Raw genomic sequence first — 22881 nt, 5'->3', positions numbered from 1 at the left:
TAAAATGTATGCAGATAGACCAAATTTAGGGCAGAACAAAGTCTGACGGGTTTGCTAGTCTATATATATAAAAAGAAGTGTACATTTTGATTGTAACTCCATAACTCGAGAACGGCTCGACAGATTGCCATGAAATTTTTAGGAAAGATACAAGAAGGAGAGATGATGGTTAGTTGATTTTGAAATCCCAAATCGGTTTAGCCATATATATATATAAAAAACAAATTCTGTGTGTGTGTGTGTTCGCTATGGAAACGTATTTCCCACACATCAATCATCACCAAATTTTGGTTATGGGTTCCTTCGATCAACGGGAAGGCTTTAGGTTAAAAATAATTTCGATATATAAAAGTGGCGTGGCACCTCCCATACAAATGGAATCTTTGGTACTGCATACCTTTGAAGGTATACATGCCAGAACATTGAAATTCAATGAGGAGTTATATGAGGTCAATTCCTAACACCACCAAGAAAAGGCGGAATTGGGAAAAAGGGGGAGTGGCACCTCCCATACAAATGGAATATATTATACTGCATATATCTGGATGTCATAATGGAAGGATAATTAAAATTGGTAAGGAGCTATGTGACGTTAAGTCCTAAAACCTCCAGTAAAATGTGGAATGGGGGAAAACAATGGCTGCCGTACAAACTTAAGTTATTTTAACACCTAAAATTTGACGGCATTGTTGAGTTTAGCTGTTATGCCTTTTTGACGTTTAGTAATCTGCCGCTGTTAAAAAAATTGTTTAGCTTCACTCTATCTACATACATCTTCTATAAACATCAAATTCTGTGTGTGTTCCCTATGAAAACGTGTTTGCTATACTTCGATCAACACCGAATTTTGGCTCGAGGTTCCTCCGATCAAGACGAAAGTTTTTCATATTTCAGAATTAAGAATTTTAAATTTAAATGTTCTTGTTTTTTGGCTATGCGAAAGAACTATCTTAGCTCCCAAAAATGATCATGTTAACAAAATCAATGATCGCTTTCAAAATCAATTTCCTGGTAAAGTGACGAAATATAAATCGATCGACACAGTTACAGATGAAGATAAAATTGTGAATTATCCAAATGAATTTCTATACTCCTTAGAACCAAAAGGAATGCCTGCGCATATATCAACTTTGAAAATTGGCTCACCAGTCATGCTTCTTCGGAATGTAATCAAAGCAACGTAAAAGCAATACAATAATATAAAATAAGATACAAGAATAAAATGTTTTAACAGAAAATTTCACCAAATATGCGTACAAAATTCAATTCAATTTACAGAACAATAAATTTAATTATCAACAAACAAAACAGAAAAAATAACGCAACATCCATTCGATCTGGGGCATTACAACGTGCGCCTGGTAAAGCTAGTAATTATATAATTAATTATATATTAATTATGTAGCGAAAATTTGTTTTCCCATTTTCTTACAAGAAAAGAAAAAAATGATAAATGCCTTAGAGTTAACTGTGTTTTAGGATTTCTATAAACTTAAGAATCAGAAATTCTATAACAAAATTTTTCAAATTTGTGTCTGAATTTTGTTTTTATCTTTATTTATTTGTTAACCTATTCTTTAAATTTGCGATTGATATTCAAACACTAGTGCACTGTAAGCATCAAGTTTGTCGCTTAAGTCTTTTGAATTTAGAATATACATATATTGGTGCTAAAAATGTTGTAAATTATATTTTTTTCAAAGTGCCACTATATGACCTTCAAATAAGCATAAAGGGAGCAAAAATCCAGTCACTTCTCTAAACTTGCTAAGTTTTTTAAACAACTAAACAAAAACTTTGAAATGAAATGCTGCAGGGCGATTTTTTGTCGTTTCAACACGTTCAACTCAAATTTTGTTGTTGTTAAATAAGGCTTTTCAAATTGGATAATGTTCTTTTTATATCAATAAAAGTTCTGCAAGGGAAAGAAGAACTATGCTGAGAGAAAAATGAGAACAAGTTTGTTGCTTCACATTCCTAATCTTCTTTATCATAAAAGCAGAGTTGAAATTGAAAAATATATATTCGGTTAGCTATAAAAAAATGCAAAATATAAACTTTGATTGTCACCTGTGTTTGTAACATCGTTGTAGTTGTAGCATAAAATTTATTGTTTACCAACTTTTGCGTTCATCTTTTATTGAGCGAATGACCGAAAACTTACACTGATATTGACGACATTGCAAATTCGATTATTTTGATAAAATTTTAAGAAAGGTGGCTGAGAAGGGGGTTGCGAGAGATAAATGTAGCGAGAAGGACATAAAGAGAAGAAGAGAAAAAGAGGCGGAAAAGAAAGGGCGAAACAAAATAGAGAGAGCAGGAAGAAGAGAAATATGTAAAGAGTATTCGAAAGAAGTATGCATGGAAGAGAGAAAAATAGGAAATTGGAGTGAAAGATCTAATGATTTAAGAAGAGAGCAAGTGTAAGAGAAAGATGCAGGAGAAGTAATAGTAAAAGTAATAGGTTCTATTGTTAGGTTTATTCAATAAATCACTTGAACGAGGAGTGTTTATTGATGCCTGGAAAGTCAGCTCTATCACTCCAGTGTTTAAACGTGGTAATGATTAACAGTATTGCCAATTATCGACCAATTTCAAAGATATCCTTAGTCTCAAAACTATTTGAGGCTATAGTTAAAAATAAAATTTATTTTGCAGTAAATCGCTTGATCTCCGTTAAGCAACACGGTTTTGTTAAAGGTCGCTCAACAGTTTCAAACCTCTCCGTATTTTCAGAATATTGTATTTCTGCGTTTCAAATTCGCGTTGATTCAGTGTACACGGATTTTTCAAAAGCTTTTGACAAGGTGAATCACAGAATTTTATTATTGAAACTGAAAGCTCTAAGGTTTTATTCCACTCTTTTAAAATGGTTTGAATCCTATCTCTCATCTCGTAAATGTGTGCTTTCTGTTGATGGGGCGTCATCTGATCCTTTCATTGCGACTTCTGCAGTTACACAGGGTAGCATATTGGGTCCGCTTCTCTTCATAATTTTCATCAACGATATAACCAGTTACTCAATTACGCAAATTTTCTGTTGATTTGTGCTGATGATCTAAAGATTTTTTCGACAATGACGAGCAATGAAGACGTGGTAAGTCTACAATCTGATATAGAGAATGTTGCCGACTGGTGTAAACGGAATAAGTTATATCTTAATATAAAAAAGTGCTCACATGTTTGCTACTGAAAGTCTCGCTGTCCGCTACCCACATCGTATAAAATCGATGGTCTTCGATGATCCACTTAAAGTGAAATTACTGATCTTGGTGCTGTATTCGATTGTAAATTTTTGTTTCAAAACTATTTGAATTACATAATTGCGAAGGCGCATTCAACACTTGCCTTCATTAAACGTTTTAGCTCTAATTTTACTGATCTCTACAATTTAAAATTGCTATACACCTCTCTTGTGCGGGCTAAACTAGAATACGCTGTTTTTATCTGCAGACCAAACTATAATTATCACAATACGAGGCTTGAACGTGTACAAAAAGTCTTGTTCGCTTTGCCCTGCGGCCGTTGCACTCCAATGACCCGATTCCTTCTTACAGTAGTCGCTGTCTGCTTATTAGCCTAAAGTCGTTAGACAGCAGACGTTCTATTCTGTCCCCCACCTTTATTTTCAACTTAATAAGTGGATCGATTGACTGCCCATTTCTGCTAGCCAGAATTTGTTCCAACATCTCAAAGAGGAGTCTACGGAATCACGACACTTTCTGGTTGGACACGGTTAGAACAAATTATGCGTCTAATGTTCCGATTTTTAGAGCTTTAAAAGAGTTTAATACGCTTTCAAATCCTGTGGGTCTGAACTTTTCCTCCACAAAATACATATTTAAATCGTTAGTAAATTATTTATATACGTAAACTTTTAGCTAATTTTTAGTTTTACGCTTAAATACTAGTACGTCTATTTGTTTCTTATAATCTGTGTGAAAATTTTTACATTTTCTAGATTAATACCAGATAAATAAATAAATATAAGAGGAACAGTAAACTTGAAAGGATCTCACGCTTCCTAAAAGACTAATAGGAGGTTCAAGTGTAATAATAATAAAAATTGTAAGAATAGCAAGAGCCGGAAAAACAGTAATAGTAAGTGTACAGCTAAGAGTTAGAGCAAGCGTAAGAGTTACTGTAGGAATAAAAGTAAGATTAAGAGTAAGAGTAAGGGTAAGACTAAAAAAAGGAGTTAAAGTAAGAGTAAGGGTGAGAAAAGGAGTAAGAGTAAGAATAAAAGGAAGAGTAAGAGTGAGAGTAAGAGTAGAAGTAAGAATAAGAGTAAGAGTGGACGTAAAAAAAGAGTTATAGCAAGAGTAAGAGAAAGAAAACTTTTAAGAGTAAAAGTAAAAATCACAGCAAGTGCAAGAGCAAGGGTAAGAGTAGGAGTAAAGTAGGAGTATGAGTAAGAGTAATATCGAGCGACCATCTGAAGAAGACAAGAAAAGAGCAAGGACACAAACAATAGCTAAGTGGCAAGAACGGTGGGAGGCCTCGAGTAAAGGGCGTTGGACTTTCACACTAGTTTGGAACGTAGCTCAATGGAATCAGCGGAAGCACGGCGAACTGAACTACCATCTCACGCAGATAATGAGTGGACATGGCGATTTCAAAGAGTATTTATGGAAGCGTAGGATAGAGGAAGATCCTCATTGCCCAATGTGTACCACGGAGTTAGAACACGCAGAACACGTCATGTTCCACTGCCCCCGTTTCCACGAAGAAAGACTCACCTTGCATGGAGTCTTTGGGGAGGACCCTACCACGAGAAATTTAGTATCACATATGTGCAACAGGAAAGAGTGCTGGACTGCAGTGAGCAAAATGGCATTTATAGTAATGACACGCCTGATGGATGCTGAGAGGGAGCGCAGAGAAATGCGCATGCGAAGCAGTGGCGATTAAATGAACACACAGAGCAAATAGCGGGAACCTGGACGCAGGGACAACATTAGGCTCTTCAAAAATGAGAAATATGGAACGCCACCCTGAAGTAATGCGAAAGTGATGCCGGGGTGGGCGACGGTTCCAGAACGGGGCTGTTTTTTAGTCTGCGGACACACGGTTGCTGCGACGGTGCATTAGGCATTTTTCAGCCTTCCCGCAAACAAAAAAAAAAAGTATGAGTAAGAGTAAGGGTAACAGAAAGAGTAATAGAAAGAGTAAGATAACAGTAAGAGTAAGAGAAAAAGTAATAGTAATAGCAAGAGTAAGATTAAGAATAAAAGTTAGAACAAGAGTAATTGTAAGAGTAAGAGAATGTTAAAGTTATATAATTATAGAAATAGTAGAAATTAAATTCTTTGAATAGGACAGGTGCGAGATCCAGTTCCTCTATTTATTTTTTTCTCATTCATATCCCATATAGCAAAATTGACCTAAAGCATTGTCTGTACATGGAAATTTACACCCGTTTGTTTATATTTTAGCTATACGCCAAGTATATTTTCAGAAGTGAACTTTCTGAATTTTTCAGATGTTTAATATGCAGGACAAAAGGGTTGCTAAGGAAAATAAGGCTGCTGTCCATTTGAACGAATTTATTTTATTTTTTTTTTCATAAGTTGAAACTAACTTTAAATTCTTCTAAGGAAAGCAGCTCAAAAATATGAGAGAGAAAATTAACGATTTTCCATGGAATGCTCGATGCAAATAGCAGAGAAAATTTCCAAATTTTGGTGACAACTTGGTGTTTTTGATTTGCAACTTGATATTAAGACACAAACACTCGCAAATTTACTTTTGTATAAATTTAATTTTATAATCGTCAAACAGCCAATAACTTCCAGTGCTCTAAATGTGTAGCTGAGTTCTTTTTTGTATTAAGGGGATATTCCCACAACTGCCAATGAAAATACCCGAAAAAAACAAAAATTACAACAACACGTACTCATAAATATTCGGCAAGTAAACAAACAAATAAACGAATCGAAAAATCAATATTGCATTTAAATTGTGCGCTGAATATTTATTGTTCGAATGAAAATTGAGGGGGGAAAAAAATATCACTAATTTTACACACGCAGCAATTGAACAAGATACAAACAAACATGCTTACAAATCAACAAATAATAAAAATAAATAAATACATCATCTGAACTGTTAAGCGGACTTGTTTATGTATATGTGCCTGCGCGATGTATGTTTGTATGTGCACGGTTGTGTATACATTTATTGATGCGCGTAGTTCTGCTTTTTTTTGTTTTTTTTTTTTTATTTTTATTGCTGAATTTCGTTTTTATATGCAAGCCTCGACGCCGAACCGGTTGCATGAACATCCTTGACACAAAAAGAAATCATCGACACACACACACACATACAAATGCATTGCACTGATGACACCCAACAACAGTCGATCGTGCTAAACAGTTGGTGGTAGATCTGAGGTATCTGATGCTATTGCGCATGCGCAGCCGCCAGTTAGTACACGCACATCTTAATAATAATCATTATCATATATAAGGCATTATTATGATATCAGCGTCATTATCATAAAGTGATAATCAATTCATACATAAGCAACATATTGTTATACTCGGTGTGCTAAGTTTTTGTTTTTGTTTGCATTATGTGTTATTACCGCGTGACGCAGTTCTGCAGCCAAAAAAATATTTAATGAAGACGCACATAATGATAACCAAACATTCAATTCAATTCATTAATCTCATGTATGCTGCGCAGCCATAAGAGAGACAACAACAAAGTGAGCACCAACTTTTAGTGTCATCCAACAAACTTGCAGCTGAATGTAAAATCATTAATCAAAATGTATGTCTTCGTATGCGTGTGTGTGTCTGCGTCTGGCAGAAAAACCAAATTACGTTTGATTGCCGCAAATTAACGGCAAAGTTCAGCGCTTAAAAATTTTTAATGCTTTTTAGTTTCATTAGTGGTCACTGTCATTTCACAAGCAAAAGCATTTAACTCGAAAAATGGTGCATATAAATTCTATAAAATTTGTTCCACTCGAGATCTCCTTGATGGTTATCTAATTTTTAATGTCAAGCTTGTTATTGAATTTATTGAATATTTTTTGTTAAAAAAAGTAGCTTCTCATAGAATTAAAGTTAGTTGGTGTCAAGTTTATGCAAATTTTATATTAAAAAAATATATATATATAAAATTATGCATAATTTACTATTTTATAACGATGCTAATGGCCACGATAAACGTCTCCAACGAGCCATATCTGGCGTTTGTTGTTATTTTTTTGTTCATTTATCAATGTCACGCGTCAAAAACCAACCAAATTAAGTAAAACTTAATTGAAAGTAGAGGCAAAACTTGTCGAATAATTAAAATCTTTAAGGAAATGTTTTTTTTTTTAAAGTTTCACACAATTTTTCTATAATCTATTATTTTCTATATTTGATGTACAGCAGCGAACATAAAATTAGCAGTGACAGTTTTTATCAAATTTCGTCAGTTAAATTCTTCTTTTTTTTCGTTATTTTCAGAAAAAGTTTTCAACTGAATCCAAACTAATCTAAAAAGCATTTTCGAAAAAAATCGAAAATTCGAGAAAATTTTACGCAAATTTCGAACTTATTATTTAGAGTTTTCTGAATTTTTTTGATATGCAAATTTGGAACGCCATCAGTTTTAGTCTATTAAAATTCGCATTGATTTTTAATAGATAGATTTAATAGATTTTACATTTCTGAAACACCCCTCGGGGAAAAAATTATAAAAAATCAATGCGAATTTTGAGAGATCTGTAACTTGCATTTTGTTGGAGTTAGACTGATGGAGCAACAAAATTACATATTCGAAAAAATTCAGAAAACTCTAAATTATAGGGTCGGAATTTTCTGTAAAATTTTCAAAAAGATTTTTTTTTAGATGTAAACAAAATTAAAATAAAAATTTCGTAATTTGTTAAAAAATGTTAATGCCATTTTTTTTTTTGCTCTGCTGCATACTAGACCTTGGGTCCTATTCAGTAACTATGAGTTTTGAAATGTACATTTTCCTTTCATACAAATTATATGAAGAAAAAGTGTACATTTTAAAACTCACAGTTACTGAATAGGGCCCCTGGTCGGTCCACATAGCGTAGAAGAATAAAAGTGTAGTAGCTTAAGAGCGCATTTAAGTAAACATTAGACTGGGTTGGTCCCCATACAAAAAAAAAAGTTGCTAATGTCCGCCCCTAAATTTAAAGATTATGTTGAGAGGGTTTCGGAAAAATTTTTAAAATTTTTTTTTTGATCCTTCGAAATACAGCCGAAAGGGTTTTTTCGTTGTAACTTGGTTATTTGCCGTCCGACTTTTAAAATTGATATGTCATTATTTTGGCCTTGAGAAGCTTCACATTTAATGTCCTTTTAAGATATGAAGTCGTTTTCACATGATTAGGTCAGCTAGCAAATATATCTATTTTTTGGGGGCTAAGTTCGAAGAACGGAGATAGTACTTTGTTTACTTAAGCCACAATCTCTACAAAAAAGTGGGTTTTGTCCAATACCCAGACAAAAAGTTGATTTTGTCGCATAGCGTTATTGTTATAAATACGTAACAACAGGTTTGACTCACTTATTTACTTTGACTTCCCCTATTCATGATATTTGGCATATCTTTATTAACTTTTCAATGCAAACCCTGCAATTTTTCCTCCAAAAATATCTTGAGTTTCAGGTCTAAGTATAATAAGAAAAAGATAAAATAACAGTTGCAATACATATTGAAAGTGCTATAACTTCTTTGTTTATTATTTTAGTAATATGGTTTCAAAGCAACATTTTCTTGAATTTTTAAGTACTTTCGTTTGGTAAGGAAAAAAACATACATTATGGGGGGGATGGGGGTAAAATTTTGTTAGCTGACCTAATCATGTGAAAACGACTTCATAGCTTAAAATGACATTAAACGGAAATGTGAAGCTTCTCAAGGCCAAAATAATGACATATCAATTTTAAAAGTCGGGCGTCAAATAACCAAGTTACAATGAAAAAACCTTTTCGGCTGTATTTCGAAGGATCAAAAAAAATTTAAAAAATTTTTTCCGAAATCCTCTCAACATAATCTTCAAATTTAGGGGAGGACATTGGCAACTTTTTTTTTCGACCCAGTCTAGTAAACATGCCAACGTATAAACGTAAAATCGTATTGGCGTAGTAGCGTAAAAGTGTAGTAGCTTAAGAGCGTATTTAAGTAAGCATGCCAACGTATAAACGTAAAATCCCATTGGCGTAGTAGCGCAAACACTAAAGTTGAAGCGCACTAACGTAATAACATGTACAAATGTTTTAGTCTTAACCGTAGTAGCGCTAAAGCTAACTTTCGTGAAAGCGGGGTAGCGTAAAAACGTGCTAGCTTAACAGAAAATCGTAAAAGAAATCAATTTAAAAACGTACTATCGTAAATTCGCCCCAGCGTGAAATCATATGAACGTAAAAGAGTTAAAAGCCTTGAGCTTCAATTGTATAATTCATTAAGTTAGAGCAATTTTGCTTTTGCAATTTTACTGAAGCAACTTTATGGTATTACATACATAAACAGTGGGCATGGTTAGCAACAGATTTTGCTCAATTATACCAGAAATATTACATAAACCATCACTCGTTAAAAAAATAAATAAATGTAAGGCGCGATAACCTCCGAAGAGATCTAAGGGCGAGCTTCTCTTCCAATTTGCGTCGTGCTCCTCTTGATTTTCCCTACAAATTTGCCGGACGGGACCTACATGATTTTATGCCGACTCCGAACGGCCTCTGCAAGGCAGATGAGTTTTCACTGAGAGCTTTTCATGGCAGAAATACACCCGGAGCGCTTGCCAAACACTGCCGAGGGACGACCCCGCTTAGAAAAATTTTCTTCTAATTGAAAAACCTTATTTGTAAATTTTTGATGTTGCTTTGCCCGTTACTTAGTCATAAACTTGATATGCTTGCTGGGCCGTACCACGTCCACAGGCTATAAATGTATAGATAACCTTTAGATGAGGAAGAAGAAGATGATTAGGGAGGTATGGTGAGAGGGACAAATTTGAATACGATTGGGAACAGAAATATGAATAGAATAAGGAATGAGAAGAGAAAGATAAATTAGCAGACGAAGAGCAAGAACAAAAGAGAGGGCGATCTTATAGACATTAAACATTCAGAATTTCGACAAATTAAATTCCAAGTAAATTTTCTGTAATAATAAGAATTTGGTAAGGATTTTCGCCCAGCTGTCATCTTGCCTGGACTATGTATGGCTGTATGATATATTTTATGCTCCTAAATAAAAATATGGATGGAGAGGAAAATTATAAAATTTCGGAGGAGGAAAAAGAAGAAGGTAAACGAGCACAAGTATATACAATAGAAGAGAGAGAGACGAGAAAATGAAAAGGGACACGAAAAAAAAGAAGAGGGTAAGGGGGAAACACAACGAAGAGGGAGTTAGCGGCAGAATATATAGAGAGAGAGAGAGAGAGAAAGGAGGAGCAGAGTAAACTCTTTTCAGGTAGACAAATCGATTTTCTGACAGGAAACCCTAGGAAGGCAAAATCTGGAATATAAGCTCAGGTTTTCAATGGAAAATATTTGTCAAGCGATTTCCTTGATAATGAAAAAATGGGACTACTAAAAAGTAGAAGAAATTGCTTTCTTTTAAAATACGAAATGTACATATGTAGTCCAGTTTTTGTTTATAACGTTGGAGAATCTGACTTTAGTTTTTTTCTGGGAGTCTTAATTGATAAACCTGAATTTTTTTATTTTTTTTTATTTCAGATGAAGGTCACATTAGTGATAGCTGCTGTTTGTATAGCAGTAGCGTACGCTGACCCTGCCATCAGTCAAGCCAGAACCACCACAACGACCACATCAACAAAACCAGGCCGATTTTTATCACTGCCAGTGCCAGCGAAATGTGCAAGACGTAAGTAATAGAATATGTATTTGGTTTTAGGAAAAATGAAAAAAAAGCATAGCAGAATGTGATGATACTTTTAAATGCAATGCCGATCTCAATTCGAACTAGGTTAGCTTGAACTGGTCGGTCAATAATGACCTAACATATACTGACTGTGTTCATAGTGTTACCAGAAATTGTTTGACCACCAAACGGAAACGCACTATTAGGTACCAGCACTTTTGTCATGGAATACCTTCGTCCTCTTAGAAACTACTGGCAGTTTTCCATGACCTAGCTTAGTTGCTGTCGCGAGATCTGGCAACTCTGCCGCACCTAGTAGTTGAAGCCTTGACCTCGCGAGCGCACGATACGAACGTGCTGAACCTTTTCTACCTGCAGGTCGCATTCCCTACATCTGCTGTTTCTCACTTATAAGCATCCGTCAGAAAGCAGTGTCTTTTCTCTCTTTAGAAATTATGAGCACCATTTTGAGTTTAACCTCGTAGGATTTGCACAAGATTTTGGAAATTGTGCAACCACGCGTTTCTGTGCACGCCTTTCCTTCTCGTTGGGTATTATGTATGTAACTTCCTTATCCTTTTGATTTGTACAAAAGGGATTGGGATGCACCTCCTTTGCCAACTTATCGGCCCTTTCGTTTCCTTCTATCCCTTTTTCACCGGAAGTCCAGTACAGATGTATGGTCTGGCCTGAGCCGAAGTGTCTGCAATGCTTCTTTGCACTTCTTAATGAAGTACTATGTGAGATTATTGCCTTGGTCGCCGCCGATTTTGATTCCAAATAAGAGCGAAAAAGAGACACGTACTTAAAAACAGCAATTAGAAATAATGCATATTGATAGTTGTTATTGTACTTAATAAAAAAGACCATTTTATTTGGCAGTCGAAATACTATCAATCGATAGAGTATAACAAAGCGGCAAAGTTTAAAGTTTTTTCCGTTGGTCACCATGCAGAACTTCTTTTCTTTAGTCCGACCTACTATCCGAAAAACTATCGACACATATCATGAAAATGTATAATCGATAGTTCTGTCGCTTATATTCTTTTGGTGAAAAGGTTTCGATGTTATGAAATAAATCAACAAAAAATAAAAGAAAATTGTTAAATGTGTTAATAGATCAATGCTCTGACTATTGCGACTAAAGTAAAGCCAAAAACAAAAATTATAAAAAAAAAAAAAACAAAAAAAATTATTGCCACATATGTACATAACCGCAACCAACAACATGTAAGGCACACGTATGCCCCCACTTAACATAAACATGCCACTTGAATAGTCACATTCGGTTATTTGTTAAATTTGTAAATATTTTAAATTTTGTATTTATGAACAAACGTCAAGTCAGACAAGCAACTAATGGGCCGCCATAAACTTACATAAACCAGAAGGGGCAAAATAGGTCATACAAATTGGTTTTCTCTCCTTTCTGCCCCCTATGTCAGCCAGACAGCCGCCACATGCAAGCTTTAGCTAAAAAATTATTGCCTAGTAATAGTAATAATGTGCGTGCGTGAATTTTTTAAATAAATAATTTCGCTCAATTTTATTTAATTGAAATATCGAGACAAAAATTAAAAGAAAATTTTAACTGAAAGAAGGTAGTAGAGAAAAAGTATGATGCAATATATTAAAAATTGATGAAATAAATTAAAAAACGCCAGAATTTTTTTCTTTTATTTTTTATGCTGTATGCTGAATAGGTAATGCTCAATTTAAGTTCATTTTCAGCAAAAAAAAAAAAAAAAAACTGTTTAAGGAAGCTTAATTTCGAGCGAAACTGGGCATTGCATAGATATTGTGACGAATATTAGCAACACTAAGGGGTACTGCCATCTCTAAGCCGATGCTAAGCAGTGACTTGTTGCACATCAATAATTCAATCATTATGTCTACACATATGTACGTACACGCAGCGGTGAAGCAACGCACAAACACATGCAGATATCTTATCTGAGATACGCAATAGAATTGTGGAAGTGCTGCTCCCAAACACACGCGCATGGGCTGTGAGAGAAGCTATAAAAATTGTGCATCTGTAGTTATAGCTGAGAAACTTATAGCAGATAACCAACTAGTAGATTCTAGAACAGAACCGCCTAGAAATGTCAACGAGTAAACCAAACAGTATAAAAGGCGACACCAGTAGAGGCGAAATAATCAATTTTGATTAAGCACGCTATCTGTCGAGCAATAGTAGAGTTGAGTTATTTATTGTGAAGTACTTTAATAAAGACCATTTTGCATTACTGAGTAGTGGTGTTATTTATTCAACAGTTTAGTGATTCGAACTTAGCAGAAGGTTGCAAATAAGAGGATTTGCAGTAAATTCGTTACAATATTGTAACAATATTGTAACGAATTTAGGGAATTCCGATTTTTATGCACCTTCTGCCAACATTCGAACTGCTAAACTGTTGAATAAATTACTCCAATATTCAGTATTGCAAACTGGTCTTTATTTAGATAACTTTGGGAGTAGTACTTCACAATTATACTTCACAACCAATAGCGTGTTTAAGTCAAAACTGATTACTGATTACTCAGCTTGCGCTGCTTTTATACTCTCCGTCGCTTTGTTCGCATATTTCTCCTAAGGTCTAGACCTTTCACCTTGTTGAACTTTTGTATCTCCTCCTTGGTTACCATCTATATATATGTATATTTGTAGTTTATGTTTACCTTATAGCCATATGCGGGTGTATTTGTGAGTAACTACTTCGGCTGATGATTACATGTGTTTGTGAGTATCTCTTCGTTGCCTTGTTTGTATGTGTGTAAATGATTATTTATTTGTTCATGTACACAAGAGTGGCAGCTTTATTGATCTTGTGCATTTATTTAGTAGCAGCTTAGTGATGCTTATATTCGTCACAATAAATACCTAGTTGTGACTCTTTATCGCCTCTCACGTATAACACTATCTTGTTCACGAGGGTCGAATCTACACTCCATTTTGTATCATGTAAATGATATAAGCGTGGTCACCCCTCGGCAGTGATTTGACAAGCACTCGGAGTGTATTTCCGCAGTTCGGAGTCGGCATAATACGTGTAAGTCTCATCCCTCGAATTTGTAGGAAAAATTAAAAAGGAGCACGATGAAAACTGGAAGAAAAGCCTGGCCTAAAATCTCTTCGGATTTATTTTTAAAGAATGTACATTATATGCATTATTTTTTGGTTATTTCTCCTTTTATTTCCGGTAATGAAAAGGAAAAAGTTTCATTAATTGTATAACGAAAAAATGCTTTACATAAGTTCTAAAATTTATATGAAAAATGAAAATTGGAAAAGTTTTTAAAAAGCTTTAGACATTTTTAAAATTTTAAGTATGCATTTTTGCTCACCAATTTATTTCAGTCTAACAATCATTTTAGAAAGTTTTTTTTCGCGTAAAGTTTCTCATATTTCATTCCATATAAAAACTTAAATTTAGCTTCCTTTATATGAACTTAGTTCAAACTTCCCTCCCACTCCTTACCTTGCCTTTGAACTTATGAAGTTATTGTATTGTTATACGTCCTTGAAACCATTTCTACATATAAAAATTTGGATGCGATGAAAAAAAACCCATTATCGTATAAAATGAGCCCCGCTCCATACCTACATCCATGAACTATAACAATTACTTTACTGAAATCGGCTCTTGTTTAGTCTATAACGTTTAAATCAAATATTGCCACACAAAATGGAAAAACTCTTCCACTCTTACTAGGGTCCTGCACTTATAAAACTATTTTATTGTTATCAGTCCTTAACCAGCTCTTAATATTTAAATCCTATTTTACAATATAAAAGGGGGAAAACACCTGCAAATAAAAACGTATAAAATGGGCCTTCTGTTCCCCACACTCCCTAGCTACGCTCATGAATTTTTAAAACTATTTTATTTTCATCGACCTCTTAATCAAACGTTACCACAGAAGAAAAGAAGAAAACTCTCCTTTCCCCTCCTGCCAAACCTACCTACGCTACTGGACCTATAAAAATATTATTTTGTTATCAGTCTTTAAAAAGTCATAAGTGTTAGATCATATCTTACCGTTAGAAATAACAGGGCTTCCCTCCCCCTTTTTCCCATTACCTACGCCCTTTTACTTTACGAATGCTTGTATTGGTGTCAATCTCTGTAAAATTATACCTTTATCAACCCAATTAAATAGGAATGCCCTCGCATAAACAAAATGGGCACGCTCTCTTCATACGCTCTTACCTACGCCCATGAACTTTTGAAACAAATTTATTGTCAGCGTCCATCTCTTGGTTAACAATGTTAAAATCAAATCTTGCCGTAAACAATGTGAAAGCTCTTCACTTTACCCCTCCAACTACGCCCTTGAACTGATAACATTATGATGTAATTAACAGTTCTTGATAACACAAATCAAATATACTTATAATTCATATTGCTTTAGGGCCATAAATTTTATATATTGTGACGAATATTAGTAACACTAAGGGAGTGACTTGTATGTACATAAACAAATCAATCATTATGTATACACATATGTACATGCCAGCAGCGGAGAGATGCTCACAAAAGTATACAATCATCAGCAAAGTATTTCTCACACATACACATGCATATATCTGAGATGCTCACAAAAGTAGGTACTCATTTGTGCAAGTATCACTCACATATATACGCGTATATGAGAAGCTATAAACGTGCATCTGTAGTTTATAGTTGGTGAGTTTACAGCTGGTAAACAAGTAGTAAATTCTAGAAGAAGAAACGCCTAGAAGTATGCGAACGAGACATCACAGAGTATAAAAGGAGTTAAAGCTGAGTAAGCAGTAACCAGTTTGATTTAAGCACGCTATTGGTTGCGAAGTATAAGTGTATTTTGCATTATTGAATATTGCAATTATTTATCCAACCGTTTAGCGATACGAGCGATAGTAGGAGGTTGCAAATAAGCGGAATTTCCATAAAATCGTTAGAATTGACCCGCTCAGACATTTTTTTTAATTGAAAAACTGTTTTTTAAAGATTTTGATGTTGCTTTTGAACACAGGATTGTCGGTGTGGTAGGCGTAGTTTACTACCATCACACCACGGTAGCCGCCCAGCACTTCTCTCTTAACTAACAATGATTAAGGTGACATCTTAGGAATACCAATGAAAACTGTTAAAGTAACAGATTTTTGTCATATATTGGCTGTTGATATGACCGAGATTTATGTGGCACAATAAAAAAAAAAAAAAAATAGTCATAATAAAAAAGTGTGAGTGTCATGAGCGTAAGTTGCGCTTAAGATTAGGTTATGCATTTGCATAATATTGAGAATTGTTCGCTGTTAATATGGCCAATGAAATCGGTGCTTTTAACAGAAAAATTAGTTACATTGATTGAGAAAATCTAATTTGTACAGAATATTGTTAGCCAGATACGAATAGTTTTTTTCTGTTGAAATATTTAATAAACTCGGTTGAATTAACCATACCATGCGAATAATTTGACTGAATTTCTGTTACTTCAAGAACAACAAACCTGATTTGTGGATTTTACTACATTTTTTGGGGTACTTTTCGATAGGATTCGGGCTAATTTTTTTTTTCTTTTTCCGACCTTGATTTTTAAGGTTTTTTTCATGACCTACTAAAAAAGTTTTAAGATCGCGGGTTCGAATCGAGCTCAAGGCCTAACAATAATTTTTTATCATTATATTTGTTATGATAAATTTTTTCTTAATTGCAAAAATTTTTAAATTAGAATAGAAGAAAGAAAAAATTTAGACAACTGCCAAAGCTCGTTGTATAGATCCATTTCGGGAACTGCTAAATTCCTTCATCGGCAACGTTTAGGCGCCGCTGCTATAACCATTCAGCCATCACAGCGGTTTTTCGTTTGTCTTCATTAATCCTACATTCTGCTTCGTGCCAATTGATATTCACAACACTGCGATAAAAAATTATTGTTAGGCCTTGAGCTCGATTCGAACCCGCGATCTTACAAATCAGTAGGCCGATATAACAACAAAAATTAAAAAATTTTTCATTTGATTGTAAAATTTTCATGTATACCCGTCCGACCCAAAATTTTTCCTTTTTTAAACTGTTATCGACAACGTTTTTAGCGGACATTTTTGGGTCGGACAGGGTATACATATGAAAATTTGTTTAGTAGGTAATGAAAAAAACCTTAAAAGTCCAAGCTCGAAATTATTTTTTTTGGTAGTGGAACTTTTTTTTCCTGAGCCCAAATCCTATCGAAAAATCGATGGCGCGATATCGGTTAACTTTCGTCCATACAAATCGATCCACCCTAGTGTACATGATTTTTATAGTCTTTTGTTTCCAACTACTAACAACAACAACAACTTCAAAAACTATGCTAAGTAAAACGTGTTACTATTTAATGTCTATACAAAATTGGTAAACGTGCCACCCCACCCCTTGCTGCTTACGAGCCAATCAAGCGCTTGAAGTGGCCAACGACGAGCTGTGCATTTGTAAGTAATGGAAAATTGTAATTGAATCGGGTTTTGGCAAAATTTAAAATTTTTCTTCACGTTTCTCCTTTTTCACTTGACTTTTATAGTGGTATGGAAAAAATTACATTTAGTGCTAATTTTAGCTACTTTAATTAGCAACAAATTTTTAGTATAGAAACCCACACTATTACTATTAGTTTTTATGAGCCTATATAGGATGTAATGTAATTTGTAAGATGTATCTTTTATTTGGAATTTGTATGTCTTATTAAAATTTAAAATTACTGCAGGCATGAAGATGAAAAAATATTAGCATTCTATGTATTGTTGGTGTTTTTTTGTTGTTATTGAAGGCCATTGAAAACTAATTTCTACAACAAGTTTTTGTATTGAAAGTTTTGTATGGAATTGGACTACACCTAAACTAAGAACAACTCGTACAAAATATGTAGGAATCTTTTCAGACCGTAAGTTGTGAAAGCTCAACGTGGAGCAAAGAGTGAAGAAGACTCCGACGGCACTTTATGTATGTAAAAGAGTGCTGGGGTGTACGTGGGGTATATCGCCTCCTCTCTCTTTCATTGGATATTTACAGCAATTGTAAGGCCTATCCTATACTATGGAGTCCTTGTTTGGTGGGCCTCTACAGAAAAAAGTGCCTTTTTTCAAAACATTATAGGGGCTTTGCAGGATATTAATGGTAACCATAACAAGAGAGCCCTGCAAACAACCCCGACGACTGCATGCCATTCTGTACGTTCCATTTGCAGACCTGGTGGCGAAGAACATAACGTTAACAACAGCAACGAGACTCAATGCCTCGGCGCCGCTTGAGCGCAGACCATACGGCCATAGTAGGATAGCGTCATCAAATATTGAATGAGCAGACTACTTAGTTTTAGAGCCACAATAGGGGTGAAAAGTTAGCGCAAGGGCACTCAAACGAGGCGATACATGTGTACATCGTTGGTTTCAAAGTAATGGTAGGAGTAGGGTCTGCTCGAAGTAAGTGGCTGACAACTGCTAAATATAGTACTCATTGAAACCAGTCAGCAAATGGTTGTTAATCTTCGAAACAATCCCAAATATATCTCGAAAGTATTCCCGAATTAATTCCCAAACAATTCCGAAAAATTTTCGTAATTATACCGAGCACAATCACGAAACATTCATAAAATAAATCCAAAAACCTTGAGAGGATACAGAGACGGCTCCAAAACTATACCGAAATAATTCGGATATAGTCCTTGAAACAAACATTCAAAGGCCCGCAGTGGTCGCGAAACAGTTATAAAATGCTGCGAAGGGAGAACGCCAATACTCACCCATTTAGAGATAGTTCTGAAATGTTATCGAAATAGAGTGTGCCACTGTTAACTGTTTCGAAATTGGTTAGACCTCCATCCATGAGACCACGCAAACCTATCGTGTAGCCTGCGCCAGTTCTAAAGCCAAATAAAGCCAGTAAATCCTCTAAGACTTTTGATAATTTGTATGCCGAATTTTATCTAACTCTTCTAGCGTGATTGAGCCACAAAGACAAACGTCTGGACATCCCCTACATAAAAACTTTCCAATTTCTACAAGTCTCTAGCCTACCGGTAAGGTACTTACAAAACGAACGTGCGGTATTATATCGTTAAATTTGATGTTCTCTAGGCAGTATGGTAGAGCGAGTGCTTTCGAACTCTTCTTCTTCCTTCTTGCAATAATAACAATGTAGTTCGCATAGCCTTGGTATCGAGTCCTATTGTTTGTGAGATGTGAAAAGGTGCGCCCACAAGTCGTCAACCATTAAAACGATCTCACCGTCCGCACTCTCAGAAAATGGTTTCTTTGCTAGGTGTCAGTCCATTGCTTTCGGTCTTACCTGCTTGATTCCTATCTCTGTCAGGTCTGTGAGCGCAACCGGAAAATGTCCTGTTTCATTGGCACAAACGAAGACAGTCCAGCTCTTACCCTTTTCTATTACATATTTTTCAATTGTCGTAATAACAGGAAGGCAAATACTAAATAAGGAAACTTTAGTTCAATAATAGTGGCATAGCAAGCTACTAACTCTTTTAAAACTCTGAGAAAAACAAAAAAATCCCATTGATTCATTATTTCGCTTAAAATCAATTTCATGCATTTTAAATTTTATTTCTGATTTAGTACTTAAATCATTCCCACGCAACTAAAATCGTCTATTTTATGCTTAGTAATGATTTTCGTGTGAACGAAGTTAATTAAAAATTCAGTTTTATTAAGAAATTTTTAAATTTTATTTTAATTTGTGAAAGAAGACAAATAAAACAAGTAAGGAAGTTTAAGTTCGGGTGTAACCGAACATTACATACTCAGTTGAGAGCTATGGTGACAACATAAGGGAAAATAACCATGTAGGAAAATGAACCGAGGGAAACCCTGGAATGTGTTTGTATGACATGTGTATCAAATGAAAGGCATTAAAGAGTATTTTATGAGGGAGTGGGCCATAGTTCTAAAGGTGGACGCCATTTAGGGATATAGCCATAAAGGTGGATCAGGGTTGACTCTAGAATGCGTATGTACGATATAGGTATCAAATGAAAGGTGTTAATGAGTATTTTAAAAGGGAGTAATCCTTAGTTCCATAGGTGGACGCCGTTTCCAGATATCGCCATAAAGGTGGACCAGGGGTGACCCTAGAATTTTTTTGTACAATATGGGTATCAAAAGAAAGGTGTTAATGAGTATTTTAAAAGGGAGTAATCCTTAGTTCCATAGGTGGACGCCGTTTTGAGATATCGCCATAAAGGTGGACCAGGGGTGACTCTAGAATTCGTTTGTACAATATGGGTATCAAACGAAAGGTGTTAATGAGTATTTTAAAAGGGAGTGGGCCTTCGTTCTATAGGTGTTCGCCTTTTCGAGATATCGCCATAAAGGTGGACCAGGGGTGACTTTAGAATATGTTTGTACGATATGGATATCAAATTAAAGGTATTAATGAGAGTTTTAAAAGAAAGTGGTGGTAGTTGTATATGTGAAGGCGTTTTCCAGATATCGACCAAAATGTGGACCAGGGTGATCCAGAACATCATCTGTTGGATACCGCTAATTTATTTATATATGTAATACCTGTCAAGATTTTAAAGGTTTTTTATTTCGCCCTGCAGGACTTCTTCATTTCCTTCTACTTAATATGGTAGGTGTCACAACCATTTTATAAAGTTTTTTCGAAAGTTATATTTCGCGTCAATAAACCAATCCAATTACCTTACCATGTTTCATCCCTTTTTTCGTATTTGGTATAGAATTATGGCATTTTTTTCATTTTTCGTAATTTTCGATATGGAAAAAGTGGGCGTGGTCATAGTCGGATTTCGTTCATTTTTCACACTAAGATAAAGTGAGTTCAAGTAAGCACGTGAACTAAGTTCATTAAAGATATGTCGATTTTTGCTCAAGTTATCGTGTTAACGGCCATGCGGAAGGACAGACGGACGACTGTGTATAAAAACTGGGTGTGGCATCAACCGATTTCGCCCATTTTCACAGAAAACTGTTAGCGTCATAAAGTCTATGCCCCTACCAAATTTCAAAAGGATTGGTTAATTTTTGTTCGACTTATGGCGTTAAAAGTATCCTAGAAAAATTAAATGAAAAAGGGCGGAGCCACGCCCATTTTGAAATTTTCTTTTATTTTTGTATTTTGTTGCACCATATCATTACTGGAGTTGAATGTTGACATAATTTACTTATATACTGTAAAAATATTAAATTTTTTGTTAAAATTTTACTTTAAAAATAATTTTTTTTTTAAAGTGGGCGTGGTCCTTCTCCGATTTTGCTAATTTTTATTAAGCGTACATATAGTAATAGGAGTAACGTTCTTGGCAAATTACAGCTTGCAAAACTTTTAAATTACCTTCTTTTAAAAGTGGGTGGTGCCACGCCCCTTGTCCAAAATTTTACTAATTTTCTATTCTGCGTCATAAGTTCAACTCATCTACCAAGTTTCGTCGCTTTATCTGTCTTTGGTAATGAATTATCGCACTTTTTAGGTTTTTCGAAATTTTCGATATCGAAAAAGTGGGCGTGGTTATAGTCCGATATCGTTCATTTTAAATAGCGATCTGAGATGAGTGCTCAGGAACCTACATACCAAATTTCATCAAGATACCTCAAAATTTACTCAAGTTATCGTGTTAACGGACGGACGGACGGACATGGCTCAATCAAATTTTTTTTCGATCCTGATTATTTTGATATATGGAAGTCTATATCTATCTCGATTCCTTTATATATGTACAACCAACCGTTATCCAATCAAACTTAATATACTCTGTGAGGTCTGCTGAACTGAGTATAAAAAGGCTAATAGCTCACATCTAGTCATAGACAGTAAAATAAAAATAAACAGAAAAATTAGCAACTAAAAATCAAATAAACAATAGCTATAGACCGGCTTGTATGTGAGAATCCGCTTGACGATTGAAATAAATTTAGCATATTTTACATGCGAAGCGGATCTGCTGCAACACCTTTCTATACAAATCGAATATAAATGGATTTTTTAACTCGTACATCTGTATTTAATGAAGTCTTAAACATTTTTTTGTGCCGAAAAAAAAATTACAAAAACAATTATAGATAGAACTAGTTCGAGCCATTAATGTATTAGGCATGTGTTTTTATTCTTTCGTCTTGAGAATTCATAGCATGGCGTTTTCTTTTCTGGAAAAAATGTTACCCACTGTTACACTCTTAAATTCTAACTTTAGAGTTTGATCACCTAGAGCCCTGCAAACCGGCTGAATTTCTAGGTAATTGTACCCAGTAAGAAATATTTCGTGAAAGGAACACACCAACTTAAAAGAGCGCTGAGAAGAAACAGAAAGGCGACATTACTTTCAGAAAAGAAAATGCCATAAAATATTTGAGGAAACTGGTCTTTCAGCCAAAGTCTAACAAAATTTGCAAGAATATTTCTTTAAGAGCCGTACCCGTGCGCATCTTGCGCAACCAATATAAAAGTCTCTTATCAAATATCAACAGAAATCAGCTGTTCTATGAATCAATTAAAATTTAAAGCTTGCGCTGCCATCTGGTAACTGTCGGTAATGCAGTGCAAATATTCACAATAGTGCCATAGTACAAATAGATTTCTTTATGTGCTCACAATCGTTTATTTTTAGCAAATTATTTTAATAAAATATAGCTAAACAAAAGCACTACGACCAAAATTGCCCAAAGCTCGGCCATAGCCCAAATATCCATCTTTACAACCAAAACTTTATTTATAGATTTGGATTCCAAATAAGAGCGAAAAGGGACCCGTACATAAAAACAGCAATTATAAATAATATATATGATTCTGAAATTAGCAATAAGAGGCGGATACAAAGTACTTATGAAGTTACAGGTGCTTGTCTAGAAATGAACGATAACTTTTTTATAATATATCGATAGCTTTGCGATGAATTATCGATACATTTTTTATTATAAATGGATAAATTTTGTATTACAAATCGATAGCTTTTCAAAAACAAATTGATTATACGCCAATAACAAACTGATAAGACCCTGGTAACAAATCGATA

At 34.7% G+C, this 22881-nt stretch overlaps 1 protein-coding gene across 1 annotated transcript in view; it reads left to right on the top strand.

Annotated features, from left to right (window-relative positions):
• The window catches only part of slf (C-type lectin domain-containing protein slf), a 54386-nt gene that overhangs the window by 19110 nt on the left and 12395 nt on the right, over nt 1-22881 (top strand). The window contains exon 2 of the mRNA XM_067768447.1: nt 10731-10878. Coding sequence (XP_067624548.1) covers nt 10731-10878 — 148 coding nt within the window. The remainder of the gene's footprint in view (nt 1-10730; nt 10879-22881) is intronic.

Source organism: Eurosta solidaginis, chromosome 2 (assembly GCF_040869045.1).
Source record: "Eurosta solidaginis isolate ZX-2024a chromosome 2, ASM4086904v1, whole genome shotgun sequence".
NCBI lineage: Eukaryota > Metazoa > Arthropoda > Insecta > Diptera > Tephritidae > Eurosta > Eurosta solidaginis.
This window is presented reverse-complemented; position numbering and strand designations above follow the sequence as displayed.